Consider the following 24,260-nt stretch of genomic DNA (forward strand, 5'->3'; position numbering starts at 1 on the left):
GAGAAATAAAGGAAAAATGTCCCGTTTTTCCTTTCCCTTTCTTGTGCCTCTCCGTGGGCTGAGCTTATGATGAGAAGAAATCCAGGCCCTGGCTGAAGCTCACCCAAGGGTTGCTTGGTTTCCCAGCACAGCCCAGGAGCTGGTGGAGGGCTCCAAATTCACTGCAGCAATGCCACGTGGCACCAGCCCTCCTGTTAGCTAAGTCGTGTTGAACACGAGGCTTGTTTTGCTCTCAAAAAAACAAGAAAAAATAAAAAAGGAAAAAATAAAATAAATAAAAAAAAGACTTTTCACACTTTATTATAGCCTTCAGCTGAGGACTGAGGTCCCTCAGCTGCCTCCTGCAATCCAGAGTCCCCCGGTCCCTGAGCTGAGTGGGAGCAGAGAGAGCTTCTATCACCCTTCTGCTGCTGGTCCGGTGAGTATAAATAAATAGGCAATTATTCACCGGAGCAGAGAATTACCTGTGATGCCCTCACAGCTCAGAAAAGTGCCATAACCATCTAGCTACCAAGTCCATCTCTCTTTAGTCCATGAATTATTTATTTAGCCCATTTTGTACAAAACGGAATAGCTCCAACAGGAAAGACCAAGAAAGAGAGACAAAAGCTGACTATATATCCCTGGCACCCATCTAGGATGTGGATATGAGTTTTCGCTCCAAAGGATATTTAATAATTTAGATCCAGCAAAACAGCTCCAGTAAGAGAGATTTATTATTTTTTAACTTCACGCCAACATACCCTTAGCTCTGTGGTTAGGACACTCAGGTATGAGGATGAGGCCACCTTGGCTCAGGTCCTTGCTCCAAATCAGACCTCTCTTTCTCCAACTTGGACCAGAAGTTTTGTTGTAGACCCAGAGAAACCCAGTTGGACAAAATCATGTTCTCATGGACACCTCTGCTTCCAGTGAATCACCATTTTTTGCAAATGAAATGCTGTTATGCCAGAAAGCATCCAATGAGTTCAGATTTTGACTTCATGGAAGTGGAATTTAATTTTGGACCTAACTACCGAAAAGGCAAACTGACTCAGTCTTCTGAAATCAAACCCTACTGCTGCTGTCTGCCCATCACAACGCTTCACAACTCGGCTGCCAAAAATGACCCGTTTTTGCTCAGTTACCACAGAAAAATCCCTAACTGGATTTCCTCCGCTGATGGTACCCACAGCAAACAAACCCAAGCAAATGCCAGATGTGAGCTGGGGGAACCATTTAAACTCTGCTCTGTGGCACCCCAAGAATCCCGCTGTGATCCCCATGGTGGGAAGCACGGGAGGGGAGGTCCGCCAAGCATCTCGGTGCTACCACGTCCCCCAGAGGAGCTCGTAAATCCACTGTGCTACATGCATCTGGCTTTGGCTTACCCAGGAGGGCATAGCATGAATTATTTGGGGGCTGGTGAATGCAACGTTTTAAGTAAAACTGTGACAAGGGAAGGACTCCAGTCCTCAGAGGCACACAGAAGCCACTCCAGCTGTCCGAAGGCTGGTGATACACACAGGGCCCTGACGCTGCCCTAGCATCAGTGCTGTCCACAGCAAACACTCCTCTCTCTTGCTGCAGCGAGATCTTTGCAGACACGGGGGCCCCAGCCGGCTGCTTTAGCAGCCTAAAGCTCTCGGCCCATCACTTCCTTTCACCGCTGCCTTTGATTCAGTTCCACCCCAAGCAAAGGTTGGGGTTGACAAGCTCTGCCAGAAGCTATCAGTGTCGCTTCCTTTTTTATTTTCTTGCACTCGAGGCAACTGTCCCTGTGCAAGGGAAGGCCGTGGCTTCTCCTCTTCCTTCCCTATCCATGCTACCTGCAAAGACATGAGCTGGCAGCGGCCACGCAGATAATGCTAAAAATCCTTGTGCACGTGAGTTTATGACAAATACCAAAGACCAATTCATAGCAAGTGTTGATGTCTTTCCTCTTCCACTTTTTTTTTCTATTCTGCTTCCCATCTGTTTTCATCCTTGGTGGGTTAAACGAGGCAATACCCACATGACGATGAATGAGGTGAGGCTGCAAAAGTATCTCTGGAGATCCCTCTGGTACAGGGTATATCCACACAGAGCATCCTGCACGCACACGAAGTTGGACAAAATTGGGAATAACACTAGCCTTTCTGGGAATGGAGGCTCAAGGGGCCAGATTCTCACCAGAGCTAAGTTTGCATCATTTCAAGGAAGCTAAAAGTCAACTGAGAAGTTGAATTATCATCTTGGGAGCAACTTGGAGGAGGATAATATTTACCTTATCAGGGTTCTTTTTACAGTTTGTGTTTTAAGACCCCTTAATTAATGTGGGCAGGATTAAATGCTGAAGTTCTTCAGCAAATTTCCAGTAAAATCAAAATTGTTTTACCTAAGTGGACATGAATCCTATAAGGATGGACTCACAGCTACTTGTTGCCTTGCTGAGTTCTGGTTCCTAACCCAAATAATAATAATAACAATAATAATAACAACATTGCTTCCTTGGAAACAGTAAAAAATCCTATTTGAAGGAGCAATAGCAGCAGGTGGGGAGGCTGGATTTAAACAGAACAGTCACACTGAATCCTAGGCAGGTAAGTGGTCCTTCCCAAGGTTCAGCAAGAAGTTCCCAGATTGAAAATCAACAGATTATATCTAAACCATTGGAAACGGTGACCCCCCCACCACCACCACGCCACCCTCTGCTGCACTGGAGCAGCACACGCAGCGCCAGCACAGAGATGGGTTCTCTCTTACGCCTGCTTATAACTGTGTATTGCTGGCTGCTTAAACTCTGCTGCGAGGTCTTATTCTGGACTTAAAGCAGCTTAAATACTTGTGTTGTTTTGAGAAAGCTGAAACGCCAGTGTTCCAAAAGCAGTTTAAGAGGGACTAGAAACGATTCGCCATTTAAATTCAAAGAGGCAAATTAAATTTTCAGACCATCCGCTATCATATTTTAAAGGTGGTGGAGTTAAAATGAAAAGTAGGGGATAAAAACTTTAAGATTCCTGGAAAAATTATCTTGTCCATATTGGGCATACACCATACTTTCTATTTGTCCTGTTAAATGTGAATAACTTAACAACAACAATAAAATCCAAAAAATAACCAACTGCAGGATCTCAGCATCCAAGGCGACATTGTGATACAAATATTCTTTACTTTCCAGGACTTAAGCTTTTCTCATATCCTTCTTTTAAGGTAGTATGTAAGGAGAGCAACAGCTACTCTGTCACTAGCAGACTCCTATTTTGCTGTGAGATGCATTCACACATGGAGGATAAGCAATAGGTCAATACTCTTCGTTCTAGATAAACCCTTGAATTAGGTGTTACGTGTGACTTAAATAATGCACAGGCCTTGATTTAGGTCTCTGCATGGAGATAATGTCCCCTATTGAGACTCTTGAAGAAGAAAAGCTTTTATTTAGATAATTTATTGGGCAAAATAATTCAATTTCTTAACATTTTGTTATTATCTTTTATATGTATTGACTTACAGATTAAAGGAGAGAATTTGAACATCTAGCCTGCCTGTCTGCATTGATACAGGCTATAAAATACCAAGCATCTTCTGGATCAAGCCCATCAGCTTGTGTTAGCCAAAAACTAATCTTCCAGAAAGGCACCCAGGCTGGATTTGCAGATTTCAAAATAGAGAGAATTAGCATGTTTCCCACTGAGGCTTGTGCTAAGGTTTAATAGCTGCACTTAAAAAGAAAAAAAAAGGAAAAAAAAAAAAAAGGACAGCTAATATTTCACTTGAATTTGCCAGTCTCTGACTTTCAGCCTTTTTTTTTCTTTTTCTTTTTTTTTTTTTTTTTCCCCACGGTAAGTTAAAGAGCCCTTTTGCTCACTGTGTTTCTCCTCCTGTCTGGACCACTGGGTCGTTTTCTGCTCCCAGCGACACGTCTCACGCCACATTGCGTAAGGCAGCAAATTCCTGCAGCTAATCCTCCCTCATCCCCTCGTCAGAGCTGGGTGGCATCCCTAGGAGCAGAGGGGACTCCCAGCACGGGATGCTCGCACCCTTTCCCTCTCCCTAGCTGGCCAAGAAGGGTCCCAGCACGCACAGGGTGCAGGGACATTTTTGCAATCTATACATCAATCTGCCCTGCTATAACAGCAGTTAATTCTTGCAGAGCTTTCCGCCAGTTGGACCTGCTCTGTAGTTTCCAGAGGAGGCTTAGCAGAGCGCTGAGTCTGCTAGAGCAGTAATCATAATAAACTGTGCAGCCATAACCTTGCCTTTAAGGGCTGAGGGGGTAAAGCATTTAATATATTAACATGTTCAATAACCTCAGTGCCTGCCATGTGCTGATTTAAGGAACTGCAAACTAATTTATTAAAGGAAGACTATGGCTGAGGACGTGGAGAAGTCTGGTGTCTGGAAACTGTGAGTGGACTAGACTATCAAACGGATATCTTCAGCCAACAGGCACCGGTGTCCTTCACACAAGCACCTCCTAAATTAATACGAAGCTCCCCGTCCCTCTGACCTCTGAGCAAGGCAGCAGCGTGGACACAGCGTGCTGCTCCGTGCGGTTTTTCCAGAAATTTTAAGAACTCTCAAGCAATCCAGACGTGATGTGAGTCTGAACGAGAGCAGAACATAGCTGTTTGGGAGGAGAATGCCTGCAGGGAGGGATTCAACGGCCAGCACTGTCCCCATCCCCGGGTCACCCAGGGGAGGAGCGCAGAAAGGGTCTGGAGGCGAGGCACAGGGAGGGACGGGTCTTGGCTCCTGCGTCCCCTCTGGGAAGCAGGTCAAGGAAAAAGCTCTCCCTGACCTTCCTGAGGGGGAAAACTGTTAGACTGCATCTTCTCCATTTCCTTCCTGGTAAGAAAACAATGAAAAAGCTGCTTAATTTCTTTAAACAACCTCTTTGAGGCTGTAGTAACAAACCTTTGGGGAGAGTGCTGCTACAGTGGAAGTAGGGAACACAGTAAAAGGCACGTTTATATCTGGTCCAGAAATGTAAAATCAAATAAATCTTTACCAACCAAATTTCCAAGGCTGCTGTTTCCATCAACTAAGTGATCACACACACAAATAAATAAATAAATAAAATCATCTCATAGATTGGCTTCAATATAATAACAATGAAAAAAAAAACATTTCCTTGCAGTTCTCTAATTCAAAGAAGCAGCTTTGCTTACGATGAAAGAAATACACAAAAAGCATACAAATAGCATAATTAGTGAAAAGGGGAAAATACTTAAAGCTCTTTCTTTTGCGAAAGTTTTCCCTGCTTTTGGAACACAGATACAGAGGGGAGAGGGGTAACCAGATAAAAATCCTCATTAAAAATAATAAGAAAAAAAAACATTAAACTGCTTCCAGCCTGCTTGAGAGTTTAGAGCATTAGATCATGCTGGAGAGATCTACCACAGCCAAAATGAAGACAGCTCCATAGATATCCCCCTCGAGTTTATGCTGAAGGCTAAAATTAACCTTGGAAAGCTGATTTCTAAAAGAGCTTCAGCTCAGCTTATATTTTCGCAAGTGCACTCCAGTAGCAAGAGCTCCAGCTTCTCCATTCTGCAGTTAACTGTGGTTGCAAAACTGCTCACCAGGAAGGGGGACCCGAATGACTCAGGGCCCAAACAAACTTCTCCCAGACGTCTGCAAAATAAGCTGTGAAACCTCTAGTTCTGCAAACCTCCTGGAGCTCTGCTTCGGACTCCATCACCGACTGCAGTTGTGCTGCAGCTGGGCTTTAACTGACGACGTTATCAGCACACAAGACTGATTTTTTTTCTTGCTTTCCAGCAACAGTTTCAAAGGTGCTTCCATCAGCAAAGCAAACAGATTTTTATCCAAGTGCTGCAAAGTTATGTGGGGTATAAGCATGCCTGTAGGACATAGCCAGGGCTCTGACTGTGACCTCCCTTCCCCCCCCCTCCAGCAGAGAGCCTTTTTCATGCAATTCCAAGTTACCATCATGCAACTATTTGTCCTAAAATTGCTAATCCAGGGAAGTCCAGGGAAGTTCTGCCCCCTCGTGCATCCGTATGCAAACAGTTTTGCATTAAAATCCCAGAGTGATTTGTGATTTTTTTATTTTTTTATTTTTTGGAAGGAAGCATTTCCATGCTACCTTCCTCACAAGTTTCCTGCAAAGCTGAAGAAGGGAAGTCCTTTGGAGGCAAGCATCTGTTTGCAGCGTGCAATCAGCACAGTCAGTGCTGACAGTTTGTGCGCTTCAAGGGAGCAGAGATGGAGAGCAAAGCAGCCGGAAAGATGGTGAGAAGAATGGTTTGATCTCAGCATCCTGAACAAAAGCCTAACAGAAGCATGATGGAGAGCAAAGTGAGGTGACGGAAGAGGCTGAATGGATTCACCTCTCAAAGGAAAACCTCGGAACAAACAGAAGCAAGAGGGAAAGAGAAAGTAATGGATCAGGTCCAGCTCCAGGCTGGGAGGGAGAAGAACTGCCACTTGGATCTGCTGCATGTGTCTGATGAGAATCTGACCTCAAATACAGTCTCACTTCCCCATGCTCCCAAACGTTTGCTGATTACCAACACACTGTTACCCAGAAATGACCCACCAGCTTAACCAACAAGCTGTCAGCTCCGGGTGCTGCCCACCCTGATTCATCCAGCCTCGAGGGCGCTTTTCTAGCACCGAGGTGCAGATGCAGGCGTGCCACGGTCCACGTAGCACCCCGTGCCTCCTCCCACGTCCATGCCGTGCCCCTTTCTTGGGTAACAGTGTTTTTTGGGGGATGACAATATTGTTGAGAAATTAACTCTCCCAGCTGTGTTATTTTCTGAGATTTGCAATGATGGAGCTATAGATGATGGACTTTTTATATGTACGTCAAACTATAATTAAGACACCAAACTCAGCATCTCTATTGTGAGACCTGATGCAGCCAAAGATGGAGAGGAGAACTGTGAAACCCACAGTGCCAGACTCATGAGAAATCAAAGGACCTGGGCACTTCTGGCACTCTTGACAACTTCACCCACAGTGTATATATATATATATATATATTGATAGAGTCTACTTGTACAAGTTCACTTTTGAATTGAAGCAATGATAGAGGGTGCTTGTGAAGAACAGCTGGCAGTGGTGAGATTGTGGATCATTAATGACTAGATGTCCTGGGATGGAGGTCTTTAGAGAAAAAGTCTACTGATATGAAATAGAAAATGTTGAAGCTACATGCAACTGCGAAGGATGGAAATGTGCAGCGCAAATACCGATCTTGAGAGCACGAGCATAAAAAGCCACCCAAAGACTGTCTGCAGGTGCTTGGTCGGGGATGTTTGCCTGTACCCAGGAGATCCCTGCTCTCATTCTGGGGTGGTTTTGCTCACAAACCCCTACCAGTGAAGCTGTATTTCAGGCTTTTTCCCTTTAAGAAACACCAAGAGGATGGAGCAGACACGTTGCAGGCTGGCAGGGGCAGCCAGTGCTCTGTGCCATGGCTCAGGAGGATGCACATCAGCTTATGGCAGGGCTGCTCCTCTTCGGAAAATTTCAGCCCATTTAAGACTCCCTCATCCCCCTCCCTCTGGCTCTGGGGGTTTTCCAGACCCCGGGAAGGCCTTCCCTTCCCCTTCGCAAGCGTCCCCAGGAAGGCCTGTAAGTCAATATACTGAGCAGAGGAGCTAGGAGCTGACTGTCTCTTACCTTTGGTTTTAAAAGCAAAGTTACAGTACTTGCAGACATATGGCCTGACGTCTGTGTGCGTGCGAATGTGTTTCTTCAGCATGCTGGGTTTCTTGCAGCGAATTCCACACTCCTCACAAACATACTTCCCTCTTCCACGGCCTCGCACATACACATACTCTTCGTTTGATTTGTACCTATGAGCAACAGGTGTCATGATAAAAAAAAAAAAAAAAAAAAAAAAGAAGATTCCCACCTCAAAAGTAGACACAATTTTCCTGGATTCATTCAGCATGTTATTGACACCACCAGTCTCATTTACCATTTACTATCTCTGGGTAATTAGGCTAAATTCATAATATCTTGAAAAGCTTTTGCCCAGAGGCCTTCTTCCTCTTCTATTTTATTTATTTATTTATTTTTAATGTCTTACATCTGCCTCTCTGTACAGACAAATAGCCCAAAGTCTGAGGTCAAGTCACAAGGTCACCCAAATGTCCTCATTTTCCCCATCCTCAAACACAAACTGAGACACTCATAACAGTCCGAGTAATATATGTCACAGTCCAGCCCGGTGGCCTGAATCATCTCGCAGCCTGTGCTGCGTTTTAAAATATGCACAGTCTGTCACTGTACTGTGTAAAGTACTGAGAAAATACACCCCGGATAAATCTCTTGTGACATGACCTTCCGCACTCACTGGGGCAGCACAAAAGCCATCTGAAAGGACCACGATGCTGCGCTGCGAGCGGGGGTCCCTGCGCAGACTCCTGCCAGAGCGAGAAACACCCAGAATGGACACAAGAAAACATCCTTTTTTAAAAATTATTGTTCTAGCACTAAATGCAATGACCGTAAACTCAAGGCTCTTTCATCTTTGGCACAATATCATAACAGGTTCACCCGAGAGAATAAGATTGGTCATCCTTCCTTCACATTATATATTCATTTATTTTCTGCCCGTGCTTTAGCACATAGGGAAGGCTGCATGATGCAGGTTTGAAAAATATTTTCAGGTGAGACAAATCATTTAGCCTCCTGCAGCTTAGCAAATGGAGTCTGTAATTTCCTGTACTTGCAGCAAAAGAAGAATAAGGTAACACAAAATCGCCCCCCTCAGATTTTTAAGAGGCCAAATTGTTGAAGTGTGGTACTTCTTGTAACTTATTTTGCTATCCAGTATGAAATATATCTAGCCTTCCAAAAGCTCTGAACATCCACACTTGAAAATAAGGCTTTCTAGAGCATCTTAATAGGGGACCTGAAGACACACACCATCATCAGTCACCCTCTAGTACCTGCCCAATAAACCCTAAACCAGAAAGGGGAAAAACAGCAGCCAGTCTGAAGATAAACTGAATAGGAACAGCAGTGCAAACTATGAAGTGTAGCTTGAGTGCTTAAATATGTGAAAGTATAGTAAATGTTTTAAAAATAAAAAATGTACTTATAATGTAGAATAATAATAATAATAAAACTGAATAAACTATACACAAAGATCATGAACCTGGCCCTGAACTGAGATGATGATAGTGACATGGTCTGCACAGGACACATCCCAGAAAATCACATCCCAGTTACCCAAAGTGTGGATTTAAAGGTGGGGAAATCGAACTGCGTGAACCCTTTCATCTCTTACCCAGGCAGAAAGCACGTGGCCTTGGCTCCATTTCATTTCATTCATTTAGGGAGCGTACGAGTAATTTAAATTCCACGTGGCTGTTCAGGGCACCTACTTCACGTGAAATTCATAATTTTCCTGGATGCCACCTGGTAGACATAAGGTCTGGACTAAACCTTTTCTCTGCAGCCAGACCCTAGTCTCTCTGACTCAGACTCCCATCTGTAAAATGGGGTCATGGCCACGTCTCTGCTTCAGAGAGATGTGAACAGATGCTTACAGGATGATGAGCTGCTCACACATGAAGGTGATGAGGTTGCAGATCTTCTAAGCAGGTTCAGATACAAGCTAGAGAAGAGGGGAAAAATGGGTGTACAGATAGCCCCATTCAAGCCTGGAATGCTGGCTGAAGCACCAGCATAACCAGGTCTTGGTGCCAACAGCTGCATGGGGGGGAACAGCTTGTGTTTCTGTCCTTTTGCGTCACAAGTTCTCCGGACCATAACCAGGGTCATCTGGCAGCCCAGATACTCCCATGCACTCTACCTCCTGTAACTGAAGCCACAGCAATGCCATCTACCCACACACACACAAAATAAAAATAACTAAATAAAAATGACAAGGCTCTTGTTATTTGGCCAGAGAGGACTGAGCCGGTGTGTGAAGAGCACACACTGACTGCCAGCCTCCATCCCAGGATGTCCAGCTACCTCCATTTAACCTTACAGATACCAGTACCAGGGTACCCACAATTAATGGTTAGACTGGGCAGTGACCCTCCTTCAGTCACTCAGTGATCTAACAGGAAAGCAACAAAAGGAACTCAGGAATCCTGATCCCCCTTCTCCTGTTCCAATTCATATTTCAGGCTTCCTTCTGCCCCTCCTTTCTTTCTGTCGTTATGCTGGTAATCACCTTGCCATTTAAAAAATGAAATTGCTCCTTTATCAGTCTTGTACTTGCACTCCCCTTAATTACACTCTCACATGGAAACCTCTAAGTAAGTCCTTTGTGTCCCACGGTCCCTCTGTCGGCCTCATTAAAGCTATCAGGGCCGGCTTTTCCTGGATAAAAAGTGACACGTGATTTAATCTGAAATTAGGCATTGCAGTTTATCTGACACTCTGTGAGACTAAGCCATCCTTCAATACAGATATTTTTCTACAACTCACAAAGCACGCAGGGAGAGCGGGGAAACAGAAAAGGAGAGGTGACCTAAAGGAATACGAACCCAAACAAGGAGAAAGCAAGGTAGGTGATATTGCCACAACACAGGAGAAGGCTGCTGCAAATGGCATCTGTCTACACTGAAGGCTGGAATATGTTCGTGGAGATAATTACTTCAATATGAAGCTGGTTTCTCTGCGGATCTAATATGCTCATATGATTTGCATCAGAAAGACAAATCAATGACAGCTCATTTCACGTGAAGATTTACCCTGGACGAGGAACCTTCCTGCTCCGTAGTGGTTGCTGTAACCAGATTCCTCTAATAGCCACAGTTGGAGTTTGTGTCAGCAAGTCTGCGCCTCCCTTCCAGAGCATTGTGGAATTCATAATCCTGTAGTTAGCAACTTAAACCTCCTATGGTGTCACTGCTCCAATCTAATACTGAGATGATTTGAAACCTGGGAGGCTAACTGGCCATTACGAGCTCAGAGACTAATTTGGAAAATTGTTCTTTCAAGCAGACACATGAAAGGACAAGGATTCCGTTATCTGATGCATTTTCTTAAGGCTTATTTGCTGTGTTCCACTACCAAATGCACATTTGTTGAACTTCCTGCAACCACTACAAACACCTTTCAGAGCAAGAGGAGCTGGCAGAGCCCTGGCAGTGTCTGCGGGCTGCCAGGAGCAGTACCGGCTTCAGAGACCTGATGGCCGCAGAGCAGACTGCCGCTGTCAGGAGGCAGGATAACATGAACCTGGAGAAAGCTTTGTCTTAACTCTTTCCCTTGAACTTTGCTGAAACCTAAAACCGTGAAGCATTTATTCCTCTGCAGGTTTTAGGAGGTTTAATTTTTACTATTTGCTGCTGCAAATATCTGACTATTCTTTTTAGCCATATACACTTTTTTTTTTTTTTTTCCTTTCTCAGTGCAGTGAGCAAACATCCAAAAATCTTCATGTGGCTGAAAAACCACACAATAAAAGCTTGGAAAGCAGAGGGGGAAGGAAGTTTTGCTGGTTCGCAAGCAGGAATGGAGAGCAGGCTTCTGGGGGACTCAGTGCTGGCTACGAGACACAGCTGGGCTGCAGCACCCCTTCTCTCCTGCTTCCTACAGCTGCCAGGAATTTACCTTGTCCATGAGGTCTCTGTCAATGTGCCCTTGCAGGTCACAAGGACAGCAGCTGCACTTACATTATTTGCCAGTTACATGTAGGCACCCCGACTTTGCCAGTTTCCAAAATCTGCAAGCTCAATAGAGCGTTATGGCACAGAATGCCCCTGGTTAATTTTGCAGTGAGTGAACAAGTATTTCCTCAACCGGTTTTGACATTCGTTAACTGTACTTGTTTGCTTTGTGGATTTCTGGTACACAGTAACAGGAATCAGATATCTGATCCCTTTCCTGAGCTACTGCAATTAGTTCACAGTCAAGTGACCTGAGCAGCCCCAGTTGTTGCCTTCAGTGCAAGTCTTCTGGTTTTATTGATGGCACATTTTATATGTCATCACATTGCACACTCATCTGGCTTGGCTAAATCTTTCGGAAGTCCCTGACAGTTCGTTATGGTATTAGCTAATCTAATTTATGTCTTACGCCACCTGAAAAATTTGACAGATTGCTGATAAATGCATAGCTATTATAACGTCACTAATTACTAGCAAGTTTATTGCCTTTATCACAGCTGCCCACTAGACAATTAGAGCACTTCTTCCACAGCGATGCTAGCAACACCCTCTCTGAAACTGCATGTGCAATGGAAGTGCTTATCCTACGCACTGTGTGCCCTAGAGAAACACAGGGTGGGAGACCCTACAAGACCACAGCCTTTGTCAAGCATCACCTCATACACAGGTGCATCCTTAAGGCCAGACGGTTACTAGGAAATCTCCCTTAACTCAAGCCAAGCTACAGCAGAACAAACAGAAGTATTTCTTTACAAAATCCAGACTAGACAATGTCATTTCCAGATTTCTAAAAGCATCATATAAACCTTCTAGTATCCTGATTTACCAGACAGGAATATTGCACCAAGACAAACAAAGGAACTTCCGAAGAGCGATACAGCAGGACAGCGAGCAAGCTGGGTATGGATGTGGGAGGCCCTGGCACAGAAATTCCTCTTCCCTGTCTGAAGCAACGGAGCTTTGGCAAGCAGCACTTCCCAATCCCCAGCAAACCCGACGAAGACAAGTCAGAGCTGAATGAGACCCCAGCACCCAGACTTACACAAAAAGCCTGGCATGAAGGCGTAACTGCAAAGATCGTCTTGCTCTTGAATTAGGTATCAGCAGCTCAGACAAGGTCCAACACCAGAAGAGTTACACTCAGTTACACTACCCAAGGTGAGCTCCTCGCAGGCAGCAAACCTTCAGGGCCCCTTCTGCTCCGCGAAACACTGGGATGGGGACTATCTCTTTTCACATATACATCACAGTGCCTGAAGCAACGGGATGCTCATTTCGAGTGGAATCTAATTCAGATAACAAATCAGCAGCAATCCAAAGACAAATAGCTGGCTTGGACCCATGGGAATCCCACAGGGGCTTAAGGGTATTAAATCTTCTCTTAATCTGCATCATTAACTCTGATGGAGCTGAGGGCTTTGGAGACACCAGAGCTGGCCCATGCCCACAGCGCCGCGTGCTGCTGGCATGGGAAAGGTGGCTGGGACAGCCAGGGTCCCCCAGGCTGCTCCTGTCCCCAAAGATTGCGATGTCCCCAATGCACAGGGCTCTTTGCACATGCAGAGGAGGTGGATGGATAGGCCCTATCAAGAGGTCTCCATCTTATAGCTCGCAGTGGGCAGAGGATTAAAAGACGCCAAATGCAGCTCCCTCTCAGGAGTGCTGCTGCCATCAGCTTCCTTGAACACCTCACGTCTGCGGCCGCACGACAGAGGGGCAAAACCGAGGGACACCGCGACAGGCGCAGGCTGCAGACACTCTGTGTCGGAGTTGAAAACCTGCAGCTTTGCTTACGTCTCTTTCAAAAAAGCAGAGACTAGAAACACATGGAAAAAACAACACATCTCACCCCCGAGTTTCCATGGCCTTCCAAGTTTGTTAATATGTATGGAGGAAAGAAGTAAAGTATAAATAACCACACACTCCTTTGAGAAATGGCGTCATCTGATGGCTTCTAGAGTTTGTGTTTATCCCTGCAAATAAAGACATGAGTAATGTGACTGGTTTATGAAGAGCAAGGAATTGTAGGAGACAGTATGGACTGGCAGGTAGAGCAACGGACTGGGAAGGAGGAGACAGGAACAATGTGAGATGCCTTCGGATGCAGATCAGGGAAGCTGGACTAGCTAAGAGTCATCTGCATCACCAGCAACTGCAAGCCTAAAATGGGAAACGCAGCTGGTGCTCAGCTAGGCATTTCCCGTATTTTCGGATGAACTTCCTTTCCATCCCAGCGGACACGGGGTAAATTCACACTTACTGGATACTGGCACTAAAGAAGGAAAATTTACAGATTTACCCATGGTATCTACCAACCACCCACTTTAACTAAACAAATACAATTAAAAGTGTTGCTCAGGTGTGATTCATCTCTTTGCAGAGGAAGTACACAGCGGCTTAAGCAAACCAAAGCCAGGATTTACTGCTTTCCCTCCTTGGACTGCTTTCAGTTGGGACTATCAATTGCAGAACTGTCCTAAGAAACTCTGCAAGTCACCTTGGTGGGATTACAAGACCATGAGACCATCTGTGTGGAAAGGGATGTGGTGTAAATAAAGGTTGTGGCCTTCTGCCACGGTGGTCACTGCAGGATGCCTCCAACCACCTTGTAAGGCACTGAGAAAACCTGCCTTTAGACTCTGCATCCTCCAGGCAGGAGGTGTGAAGAGCAGAAGACACCCAGAGAAGGCAAAAAGCTGAATCAGTCTGGGCTAAAGCCAATGATCTCACATCTGCTCTAAGGCGACATGCCCAACTGTCACCTGCCCCTGGCTGGTGCCACCCTGTCCATCCTCGCCAGCCCTGCCACCCTGCAAGGCCATCAGCGGGGTCTGGGGACCTGGTGAAAAGTGCAGGACACAGTGGGGGGCAGGAGCAAGGCAACATTCCTCACTTTTTGCAAGTGGTGCAGTACATTAAAACTACCATGACGAGCCCCCCCCCAAAAAGGAACTTTTGTTCCACGCTGCTTTTCAGGCCCCAGGCTCTGTAAAATATCTTATGACCAAGCAGTGAATATTGATAGACAAAAATAGGACGTTAATTCATTTTCGGAGATTTAATTTCACAACAAAAAGTGTGAATGTCTTTATGGACACACATTTGTGATCTCCTTTGCTATGTTATCAGTTCCAGGCTTGCTGAAATTTCGTATTCACATCTCATCCATGACGGGGGGAACTGCATTCAGAGCTGCACACCAACTGTGCGTCACTTATCAGGATACATTTTTATGAAATAGTCGTAAAACATTGAAGAAGAATACATTATTAGCAGATTGAATCCCCATTTGCGTACATCAGGGGGTGTGCTAGTCATGGAAATGATGTTGCTGTTTCTAAAATCTACCAACATTGACCGATCTTGCTTAGATAACTGATCAGGTGTAGCTAAATGACCACCAAATATTGTTCTTTGGATATCAAGTCACATCAAAAGAAGGCCATACTTTTTCACAGCAGCCCTTTGAAGTATTTTGCACTTAGCATCTTTAGTCCCACCAAAGTGCAGTGCCTCCACAGGGGAAGGTGTTGCTTGTGGTCATCTAACCTGCTTAGGAAAAAAGAGGTGACCATCAGGCTTCTGGCATGTAAACCCCCTGTGTTTTGTGCCACGAGGTCAGCCGCTGACCAAAGGACTGGCACAAAATTCACATGGTTGTGGCACATGTGAAGCACAGACACGGCAGTGTCTTTGGCAGCGCTGGTGTCCCCCAGAGCAAAATGCCCATTTAGCTTCCCAGCAATGCCGGTCACCATGACTGCAAAGTACACATTGATTCAACAAGAAACTCTTAAGACAACTTCAGAAATAAATGTACTCCATTTGCTTCCTCTCTGCAGGAATTTGAGCAAAGATAGGTTGAGTAGGAATTTTATGGCACTGCAAATAATAATAATAATAAAAAAATAATCACGCAGGACAGCTCAAGCTGAAGTTACCCTGTCTGTTTTTTGTAACATCCCTGGTGGGTCCTCACAGCTCAGATTTTACCTAAGGCAATTTTCCACATTTCTTTTCTTTGAATGAGAAACAATAAAGTGGGTGTATCCCCACACTGTACTCCTTGTGATCACAGCTCTGTCAGCACGACCTCGGTGGCACTGGGGCTGCGTGGGACATGTCAGCTGCTTCAGAAGTGATGCTAGCACCATGGGTGGTCGAGGCACTGTCCGAAAGCAGATCGATGATTCTCCAGCTTGCCTACAAAAATTAACGCTGGCACAGAACATATATCACGGGAAAAAAGCCACAGGAGTTGCTTCCTATAGCACAGCACTGCGACGAGGCAGCCAGACCACCAGGATGTGGGGAGGTCAGCGCAGAAACACCAAGTCAAAGGAAATCTCTCTTCATCCGACCACATCTGGAACACTGCGTCCAGGTTTTTGTGTTTCAGAATTTGAATGACACCAGCAAGCCGGAAAAAAAAAATGGAAAGAAGCAATTTCTCTGCTGAAGGGGATGGATGCAAGGATGAATTGGGAGAAAGCCATACAAAAACTGAATGGTTCAAACATCATACCAAAACAGAGACAATAAAAGGTCTAGGGACAGGCTAATCATCTGGGATGATGTGCAGAATGGGCAGGATGGGGAGATATTTCTTTAGTATTGATGGTTATCCCAAGAACTACAGAGTAAAAGTAAGAAATAGAAAATTTAGGCTAAACATTAAAAAGTATGGGCTGTGTCCTCAGGCAGGTTTACCCTGCACAAAAGTGTGGCATAGATTTAAGCAGTATAACACCTCCTGCGTATTCAGGCTTTAAAGTACCTTTCACTTCTCTCTGTAAATTCACTGGAAGAGCTGACACAAATTTTGACACCTCTGTAACGCACACAGCGGTCTCCAAGAGTAGACAAACAGCCAGAGTGAAAGCAATACAGAAACTATGCATAAACAACCCAAATCCACAAAAGAAGCTTTTACGAGCATAAAAACACCGGGCAGAGAACGACTTTTAAATGCATTTTTCCATCAGCGAAAGCAACTCCTTTTGCCAGTAGAGCCTATTTTGATGGAAGAAGGGACAAGAGGATTTGTGACGGTGTCAGCTGGCCTGCACCAGGAGGAAAGCTCCACCATCAGCTGTATCATCTGACCTTCCCTAACCTGGAGCAGGCGCTCAGGCGGTGTGGTATGTCCAGCACAAAACCACACATTAAATTAATCCAACACGAAGTAAGCACAGCACCAGCAAACGTTGTATATGGATGTAAACTGCAAAAACAGTGCAGATTGTTATTACTCCTCTGAATGTTATGCTTGAGTGAAAGCTTGATTTAATTTTGGGTTGTGGCATCAGACCTTTTCTAGTCTATTAGAAGTAAAATTACAGTTTACTCATTATGTCTCTCTGCTATTATACAACTTCACCCTCTCTACGCTCTAATCACTTAATTGTCATTCTAAGCTGCTCTAAAAACACATCTATTTCAGAAAAAAAATCAATGTAAATAATACTACACTGTTTTATATAAGGTGAGAACCCAGCCTTTGATTACTAAAATATATTTAGAGATGAAAGCAGACCAAAAAAATGAAAGTACATTTACTGCAGGGTGAAAACGTTTCACTGCACAGTGTGTGCATCATCCCTGCAAAGGTGGTCAGCTTTAGCCACCTAAGCATGAAGAAATGTGGAATTACAATGATTGTGTGCACAGGCTAATCAATTCCTTCTGGGCTTCCTTTCCATTAAGCCCAATTGCAAGAGCAGAGAGGTAATGCAAAAACTTCCATAGGCTCTCAAATTTCGTGTAATGACTGGGCCACGTGCCTCTATCCTCAGAAGATGCCACACAAAAGTCAGTTATTGCAGAGTGCATGGTATCTAAACACTTCATCCCGCCACCACCGTGATACAAACATGAAAGAAAGAAAGAAAAAAAATAATTAGCTGCTGCGGTGCTGTGTAATGACAAGGACGTGAGGCAGCATCAAAAAACACATCTGCCTCCCACCTCTACATGCCCATTCTGGAATATTTCCTTAAAGAAATATTGTTTCTTAATTAAGAAATTCTTCTTAATTTGTTGTTAGAACAAATTAATGCTGCACAATAGCAAGACTGGACTTTTTTCCCCAGCACCAGTAAGAAAGGGTGGGTCACAATGCAAGAGTCCACAGGGGTAGGAAAAGACACTGTTCCCGGGGCACTCCTCCAACACCATCTTTCCCCTTTGAAGATCAAATACAAATAGAATAAAATAAGAGATTAGAAAAAAAAATAAAAAGGAAAGAAAAAAACTGCCACAGACTCATACAGCTGATTCATAAAATATTCATAGAGAAAGTCTAGCACGGAAATCCCCACAGATGACCTCTCAATCTCATTTCTGCCTCCTCTGTCCCCATCAGAATTGATTAAACAATTTCCAGAGAATCTGACATTAACCGATCTTACTCTAAGCGGCTCTCAACTGACACAGATACTCATTGTTCCCAAAACAGTTCTTTATGCAACTATTTTCTTAAGTGCTATGAGTGATTCTGGATGCCATCGCTGTTTTAATTATAGGCTGCCTTCTTGTCCTTCTGTCGCTTTTCATGTCAAGGAGGAAGGAGTGTGTTTAATGGCCTTACTCCAGTATTTCATTTCTCAGAACTAACTCCACTCATCGCAGTGTCTGTATTTCCAGAAGTACGTGAGGCTCTCTAACACTTAGTCCTAAACAGATCATTAAATTCTTGAAGAAACTGTTTTAGATTGAGGCCAATTAAAACTTATTGATTATTTAAAACTGCACAGAGTTTAACTGACACATAAGCAAGTGCCCATATTAATGCACTCTATCCACTACTCTTGAATAGTCAATAGCTTCGGGACCTATCCTGAGAGAGGGTCTCTATTTTGAAGCTGCTATCACGCTCTAGAGTTTATCTTTACACAGTTACCAGCATTCAAGGAAATACAATTCTTTGTGACAGTTTGGCTTCTGAGATGCATAAACGTGGAAGCATTTTGATGGTGCATTTCTGTGCGCTTGCGCAAAGAACCACCCACTTTTTACAAACACATGCTCTTAGGGTACACAACACCTCGCTGTTCACTGGATACCATCACGTTGCAGCTACCTCCACATTTATTTCAAGCAGACTTTTTCTGCACCATTTACTGAAAGTTTGATGCTATTAATTAGCCTTCTTTTTTTTTTCTTTAAACTGACTTTTTCATTTAAGAAGCAGAATTTTTGGTAGCCCAGCAGAAATTCTGTCCTTTTCAAAGTCAAGTCCATCCCTTGCGGTAATCTTGTTTTCAGACGGTTACTTCTTACATGGGTAGTACCAGTACCAGTAGATCTGTGATGCAACAATCAGAGGAGTCTCTCAATAGCCTTTTTCTCCCCCCAAAAAATCTGCTTTTTCTGAGTGGCACTTTCATGTGACTCAAAGTTGATTCCATTCGTGGATGAATTTCCTTTGGTTTTCCATCCCCTCCTGATCCAAGTGGGATATGCAGAGGGTGCTCAGCACCTCTGGGCCTGATGCATTGGCTGGTCTGGAAGATTTCAGTTTTTGAGGACTTGTTAAGCTGCCTGTCTCCCAGACACGGCTGTCTCCTTGAGCTCTCCGTGCAGTGCCCGTCCATTCTGACGGGTTCACAGTGCTCTGTTGGCTTCATTTTTGACCCAGGTTTAGTTTTTGCTGGACACCATGCCATTAAGTTGCAGCACAGGGAATGCTGTTAACAGATTGGTCCCGGTTACCTAACACGAGTCAAGGTGAAAAACTCTTAATATTCCTGCCATGGGACAAGGTAAGTAACCATTTACTCCAGTGACTACATTAGAGAAATGCATTTTCTCTTCTGACACCACATCTGATACAAGCCTTTTTGTTCTCCAGCCTATTAGAAATAAATAAATATCCCATTTACAACTTACACCTCAATGGAACACACCTAGGGGCCTTGGGGACAGGTATACAGAAAAAAAATTACATCTGTCCCTCTATGCAGTCCATTGCTACACCATTTACTTTTAAATTGTTAAGGAGTGGAATTTCATCATATCCCTTGAGAAACAAAATCAACTGACACTTAAAAGAAGGTTGGATTGGGAATGCTTTCCTTGTATTTTGTTCAAAATTGTATTTATATTTTCTTATATTAGTTTCATTTAACCATTGCTTAAACTTCTGCAATTCCTCTGCTTTTTGACATCATTGTCACTCAACTGAAAGTGTCCCATCTGCAGTCACCAGAAGTACAGGTAGGCAGGCAGGGAAAGAAAATGCCATCTACTTGCTTTTACAATAAAGCTATAATGTAGCAGCCAACTCCATAAGATCTTCAACACATAAAACATACTTTATCCTTAGCCTGAATACTAATTGATTTTGTGTTAAGACTTATAAAGATGATACTTAATGAGGGTGGTTGCTTCTTCATAAAAAAAAAAAAAAAAAAAAGGAAGAAAGTCACACTGCACATTTTTAGACTAAAACACTGTTGTGTTAAAAAAGGCCAAATTTCTGCACATAACGAAAAACAGTAATTAAGACAAACACCACACAAGGGAAATTTAGCTGCATTGTTCTGCTACTGCTATGGAGCGAGGCACTCGGATCTCAAGTCCCCTGTGTCCCATTCCTTGGGTGATTATTTACGCCTCCGCAGTGGGAGTACGAAGGGGCGGACAGCGCTGCAGATCTGAATGGGGCATTTGAAAACCACTTTACGCTTCACTAAATGGGACAAGAAACAGCAAGAAAACTGAGACCAAGATCAACATCGACTGTTAATTCATGGTTCCTCAGCTTATTTCATGTACTAGAAATAACCTGCTTGCCAACATTACCGGAGAGCTGCAAGCTGCAGCTTGAACAGACAAAAGAAGTGGCAAAGAAGATCTTAGAAACAACAAGAAACACTCACTTAGAAGTTAAAAGAATTGAACAGACCGAACTCACGCATCAATAGCTTTTCAGCCCCGAGTTCAAACCTTTCACCCAGACTATGCAAGTGATCCTTTCATCCTGATCTGCGAGGCGAACGCAGCCTGATGCCGAGCATTTCCACACCACTGCGAGGGACTGGCCAGGGCTGTTCGACCACGCTACCGGTGCTGTGCGCAAGTAATCCCCCAGCCCTGTCCTGCCCTGAATGGATTTCATCACTCAGGACTTCAGGCATCTCTGTGCTGGGCTTCATTTCACGGCTTAGACATCTCTTAGAGATAACTGCAGTTATCAAGCCCACACACCAATCTGGCATGAGGACTAAAGCATCTTGAATCCATGCCTTAATCACTCTTTGCAATTCATCTCTGTATTTCAAGTGGAAAATACCTTGCAGCAAAAATTTTAGGTCACAAATTCAAATAATCAAAAATTAGGAACCAATACATACGTTTGCCCACTTAAACAATCTTTGCCCACTTAAAATGTCTTATGCATCTGGGTACAACTTAGGTGATGATTTGATTTTTTAAGTCTTGTTCTTAATGTCGACAAGCTTTGGAAGAGATGTGATATAATATTTCAAAATCTTTATTATTATTATTTAACAGTAATAACTGCACTTTATTATGAACTTTTCTAATCACTCGAATGAACAATAAAGAGCCTTTTGGCATGTATTAGGGTGGATGAGAAATGAACTGCAGTCAGAGCTACAGAACCTGGTATTTTAATAGTATTAGCAACTTGAAGACACTTTCACTGGCCAAGAACCCCTGTTCATTCCTAATGTCCTTGGTGCCAACGGCGATGGATGTCCTGCCCTACAGGATCCTCGTGTTTACTTTCTGCTTGGCCAGGCCGCCTGCTAAAATCCCCTGAGTACTCCAAGTGAGAGAAAGGAAATTTTCAGCCATTCTTATTCCAGTAAAATTTGTTGGGTATTTCATGAGACAAAGAAAAGGTATGGTGTGATGCAACTGGTTCATTCAGGCAAATTTCAAAAGCATGCTGCAAGCAGCAGAGTTACCCCTTTCTCTCAGGAAGGTTGCAATGTAATAGAGGAATCACTGGTTACTTCCAGCTTCCTTTTAGTATCAGCCACTTTTGGTAATGCTGATCATGTTATAATTAAGATATGTGTAGACAAAAATAAGGATCAACTTTTCCATACAAATGAGTAAGAAAAATGGCTCAGAATAAACCCATTCATTGATGGATGTCTGCTCTGTCACATCTGTTTTCCTCTTCTTGTCTCATGGGACTTCAGTCCATCTTCCTTACATGTAAGCTTATTTTCTGAAAGATTTTTGAAGCAAGGATACCATTACAGTGACTTCCTACATCTTCATTCCCACTGCTCAGTCAGTGACAGACTTTGGGAGCATCACAGGAGGAGTCTATAAAAACAACAGGAACGGTGAAAGAAAATAAAACTTCCTCTCCGGTTCCTCCGCCTCCACCCTGTGATCATTTCACACTGGATAAATTCTCCCTGGGGAACTCAGTCTCCCTCTCTAGTTTGTACAACGTGGTTACAGAGCTCAGCTCTCCATGTAGGTGTATGGAGCCTTGGGGGGAGGATGCTGCTCAGGAGCTGTTTTGATCCTTGTCCTTTTGTTACTTAGCAATAGAAACCCAAACACTGCTCCTCCAAGTGTAGAAGGCTTCCAGCAGCTCCAGCAAGGGCCCTGCGGGGAGTATTGAATTTCATTCACTTCTTCACCAGTGACATGAATACCCATCCATAAACTGTTGGCACAATAAAAACCGAACGCCTAAGACCGCCTGCCATTAACAATAATGCAAACTCCATCCAAGCAGCGGCCTGGTTACGCTTCGAAATAACAGGAAGTGCCTTGATTTCAAAGAATCTTGGAAGTGAACCTGATACGCTGCACATTATGGAATAACTTCTTCAAGACAAACGCTTGATTTCCAAATGCCTTCACAAGAAAGCCCAGACAACCCCACTGCCAATCCCATGTGAAGCTCTAGCAGAAGCCAGGGAGATGGTTGGAAACATCAGGGTGTTTTTCCAGGAGAAATGGTCCCCCTTTGCAGTATCAAGTCCGTCAGAAAGACACGGGCGAGAAAGAGCTATGGATGGGCCAGGAGTCATCAGCGGAGTCCTTCAAGGTTTCTTACAGTTTGAGGTGGACCGACGCAGCGTGCATTTCCCCAGGCTAGCCTGCTGCTCACCTCAGGATGTCAGAACACCTCTCCTCGCTAGCAGGATCCTGGGGGGTTCCTGCCAGCTGACCGCTCTGAATTACGCGCCTTGGCTCTGCCGACCACCGGCTGCTGGAAGGGGGAGTGGAATATAGCGGTTCCACCAAGTCTGACATTTCCCTAAGTGAGGTCCAACTCCCCAGTGAAAGCTCTTAATAAGTAGTAACAATAAATAATAATAATAGACTACATTTACTTCTACAGCAAAGAAGCCAAAAAGCCTCTGGCTATATTGGAGCATAGTAAATAAAAGCAGGTCCAGCTGCCTGGTCCCTTCTTACCCAAAGGCAACAAAACAGTACAAAAAGCCATAGTGAAGACAATCTGAGAACCACAATAACCCTGTAACAAAAGTACTCAATAAGTTTCATTTTCCAGTCTGTTCTTGCCCTTATCACCACTGAGTATTGATGGTTGATGAATTTCCGCTCTCCTCCAGATATAAATATGACTGACAAAATACCCGAAGCCACTTAGGTTATTATGACATCTCAACATCCCAGAGGATCTAATGGATTGGTCTTAGATTATCACCTACAAGTAGATCATCATGTCAGCCTTCATTCCGCTCTATAAGACCTAGGGGCCGTAATTATTAATGAAATTCTGTACAGTGTTCCGGGAGATAGAAAAATGCTTCAAGGAAACATGAGCCTCAAACTTGTCCCAAGCCTTTACCCATCCTTCAAGCTAGATCCAAGACAAACCAATTTCTTAAAAATGATTTAATTATTTCTCATTTCCTGTGCTTCCTGCCTTCTGTCAAGGCCAAGCAAGGAAATGAGGACTAATCCCAGGGAGGCTTGAGATACCATCAGTCCAACTGGACAGCAGAAACACCAGGAACTGCAAAAGAAAGCTTTGTCCTTCAACATTGCAGAGCATTTCTAGAGCTGTAAGAGATTCCAGATGAGCTCAAGTGAAGCAGCTCGGCTCTTGGACACTCATCTGGATTTGCAGGATCAGAAGATGTTAAGCCTCCTCGTCTCTAATAATGACAAGGAATCGCTGTCCGCAGTGAGGATCTGTGTTGTGAAACACTGGCTAGAGGCAGTAAGCCATTGGTCCTGCTGAATCTATGAACACCAGGATGCACCCTGTCGGAAAGATGCTCTCTTGGTGTTTTTACACCCAAAATATGGGCACCAACCCAACCTGCCAGTGCAAGGGCCTGGGTGTGTGCTGACAGCAAGGTCAAGGGGAGGCTTCCTTCAGAGGGCGTAAACTGGGTCCAGTAACTTGTAGATTGTTGACCGAGGAATTGAATTCCTGCTAGCTTGGTGGCTCACTTCTCCAGTGATTATTATTCCCACATCTGTACAAAATCCAGCATCCCTGAGGGCCACCCTCCATCAGCCATGAGGTCTTCTGCAATGGCCCACAGCTTTCCAGGACCTCTCACTGCAAAGGATTCTGAAAATGCCCCTTCCCACCTCACTGCTCCTCCCCAGGGCATGATCTGAGTCACAGTTTCTGACTTCAGCAACTTTAAAAGGTTGAGATTTCCTTCTTCTCCTGCTATCCCTGCAAAAACCAGGAAAGCCCAGAGA

The 24,260-nt window shown here is 44.2% G+C and overlaps 1 protein-coding gene across 22 annotated transcripts in view; it reads right to left on the minus strand.

Annotated features, from left to right (window-relative positions):
- HIVEP3 (HIVEP zinc finger 3) overlaps positions 1-24,260 on the minus strand; it is a 292,513-nt gene that overhangs the window by 18,413 nt on the left and 249,840 nt on the right. For all 22 annotated transcript variants that reach the window (XR_010826516.1, XR_010826517.1, XM_066982758.1 and 19 more), the window contains one exon: positions 7,615-7,790. Coding sequence is in view for 20 of the 22 variants with exons in the window: in XM_066982758.1 (XP_066838859.1) it covers positions 7,615-7,790 (176 nt within the window). In the remaining 2 variants the exon portion in view is untranslated. The remainder of the gene's footprint in view (positions 1-7,614; positions 7,791-24,260) is intronic.

The sequence above is a fragment of the Anser cygnoides genome, chromosome 24 (genome assembly GCF_040182565.1).
Source record: "Anser cygnoides isolate HZ-2024a breed goose chromosome 24, Taihu_goose_T2T_genome, whole genome shotgun sequence".
NCBI lineage: Eukaryota > Metazoa > Chordata > Aves > Anseriformes > Anatidae > Anser > Anser cygnoides.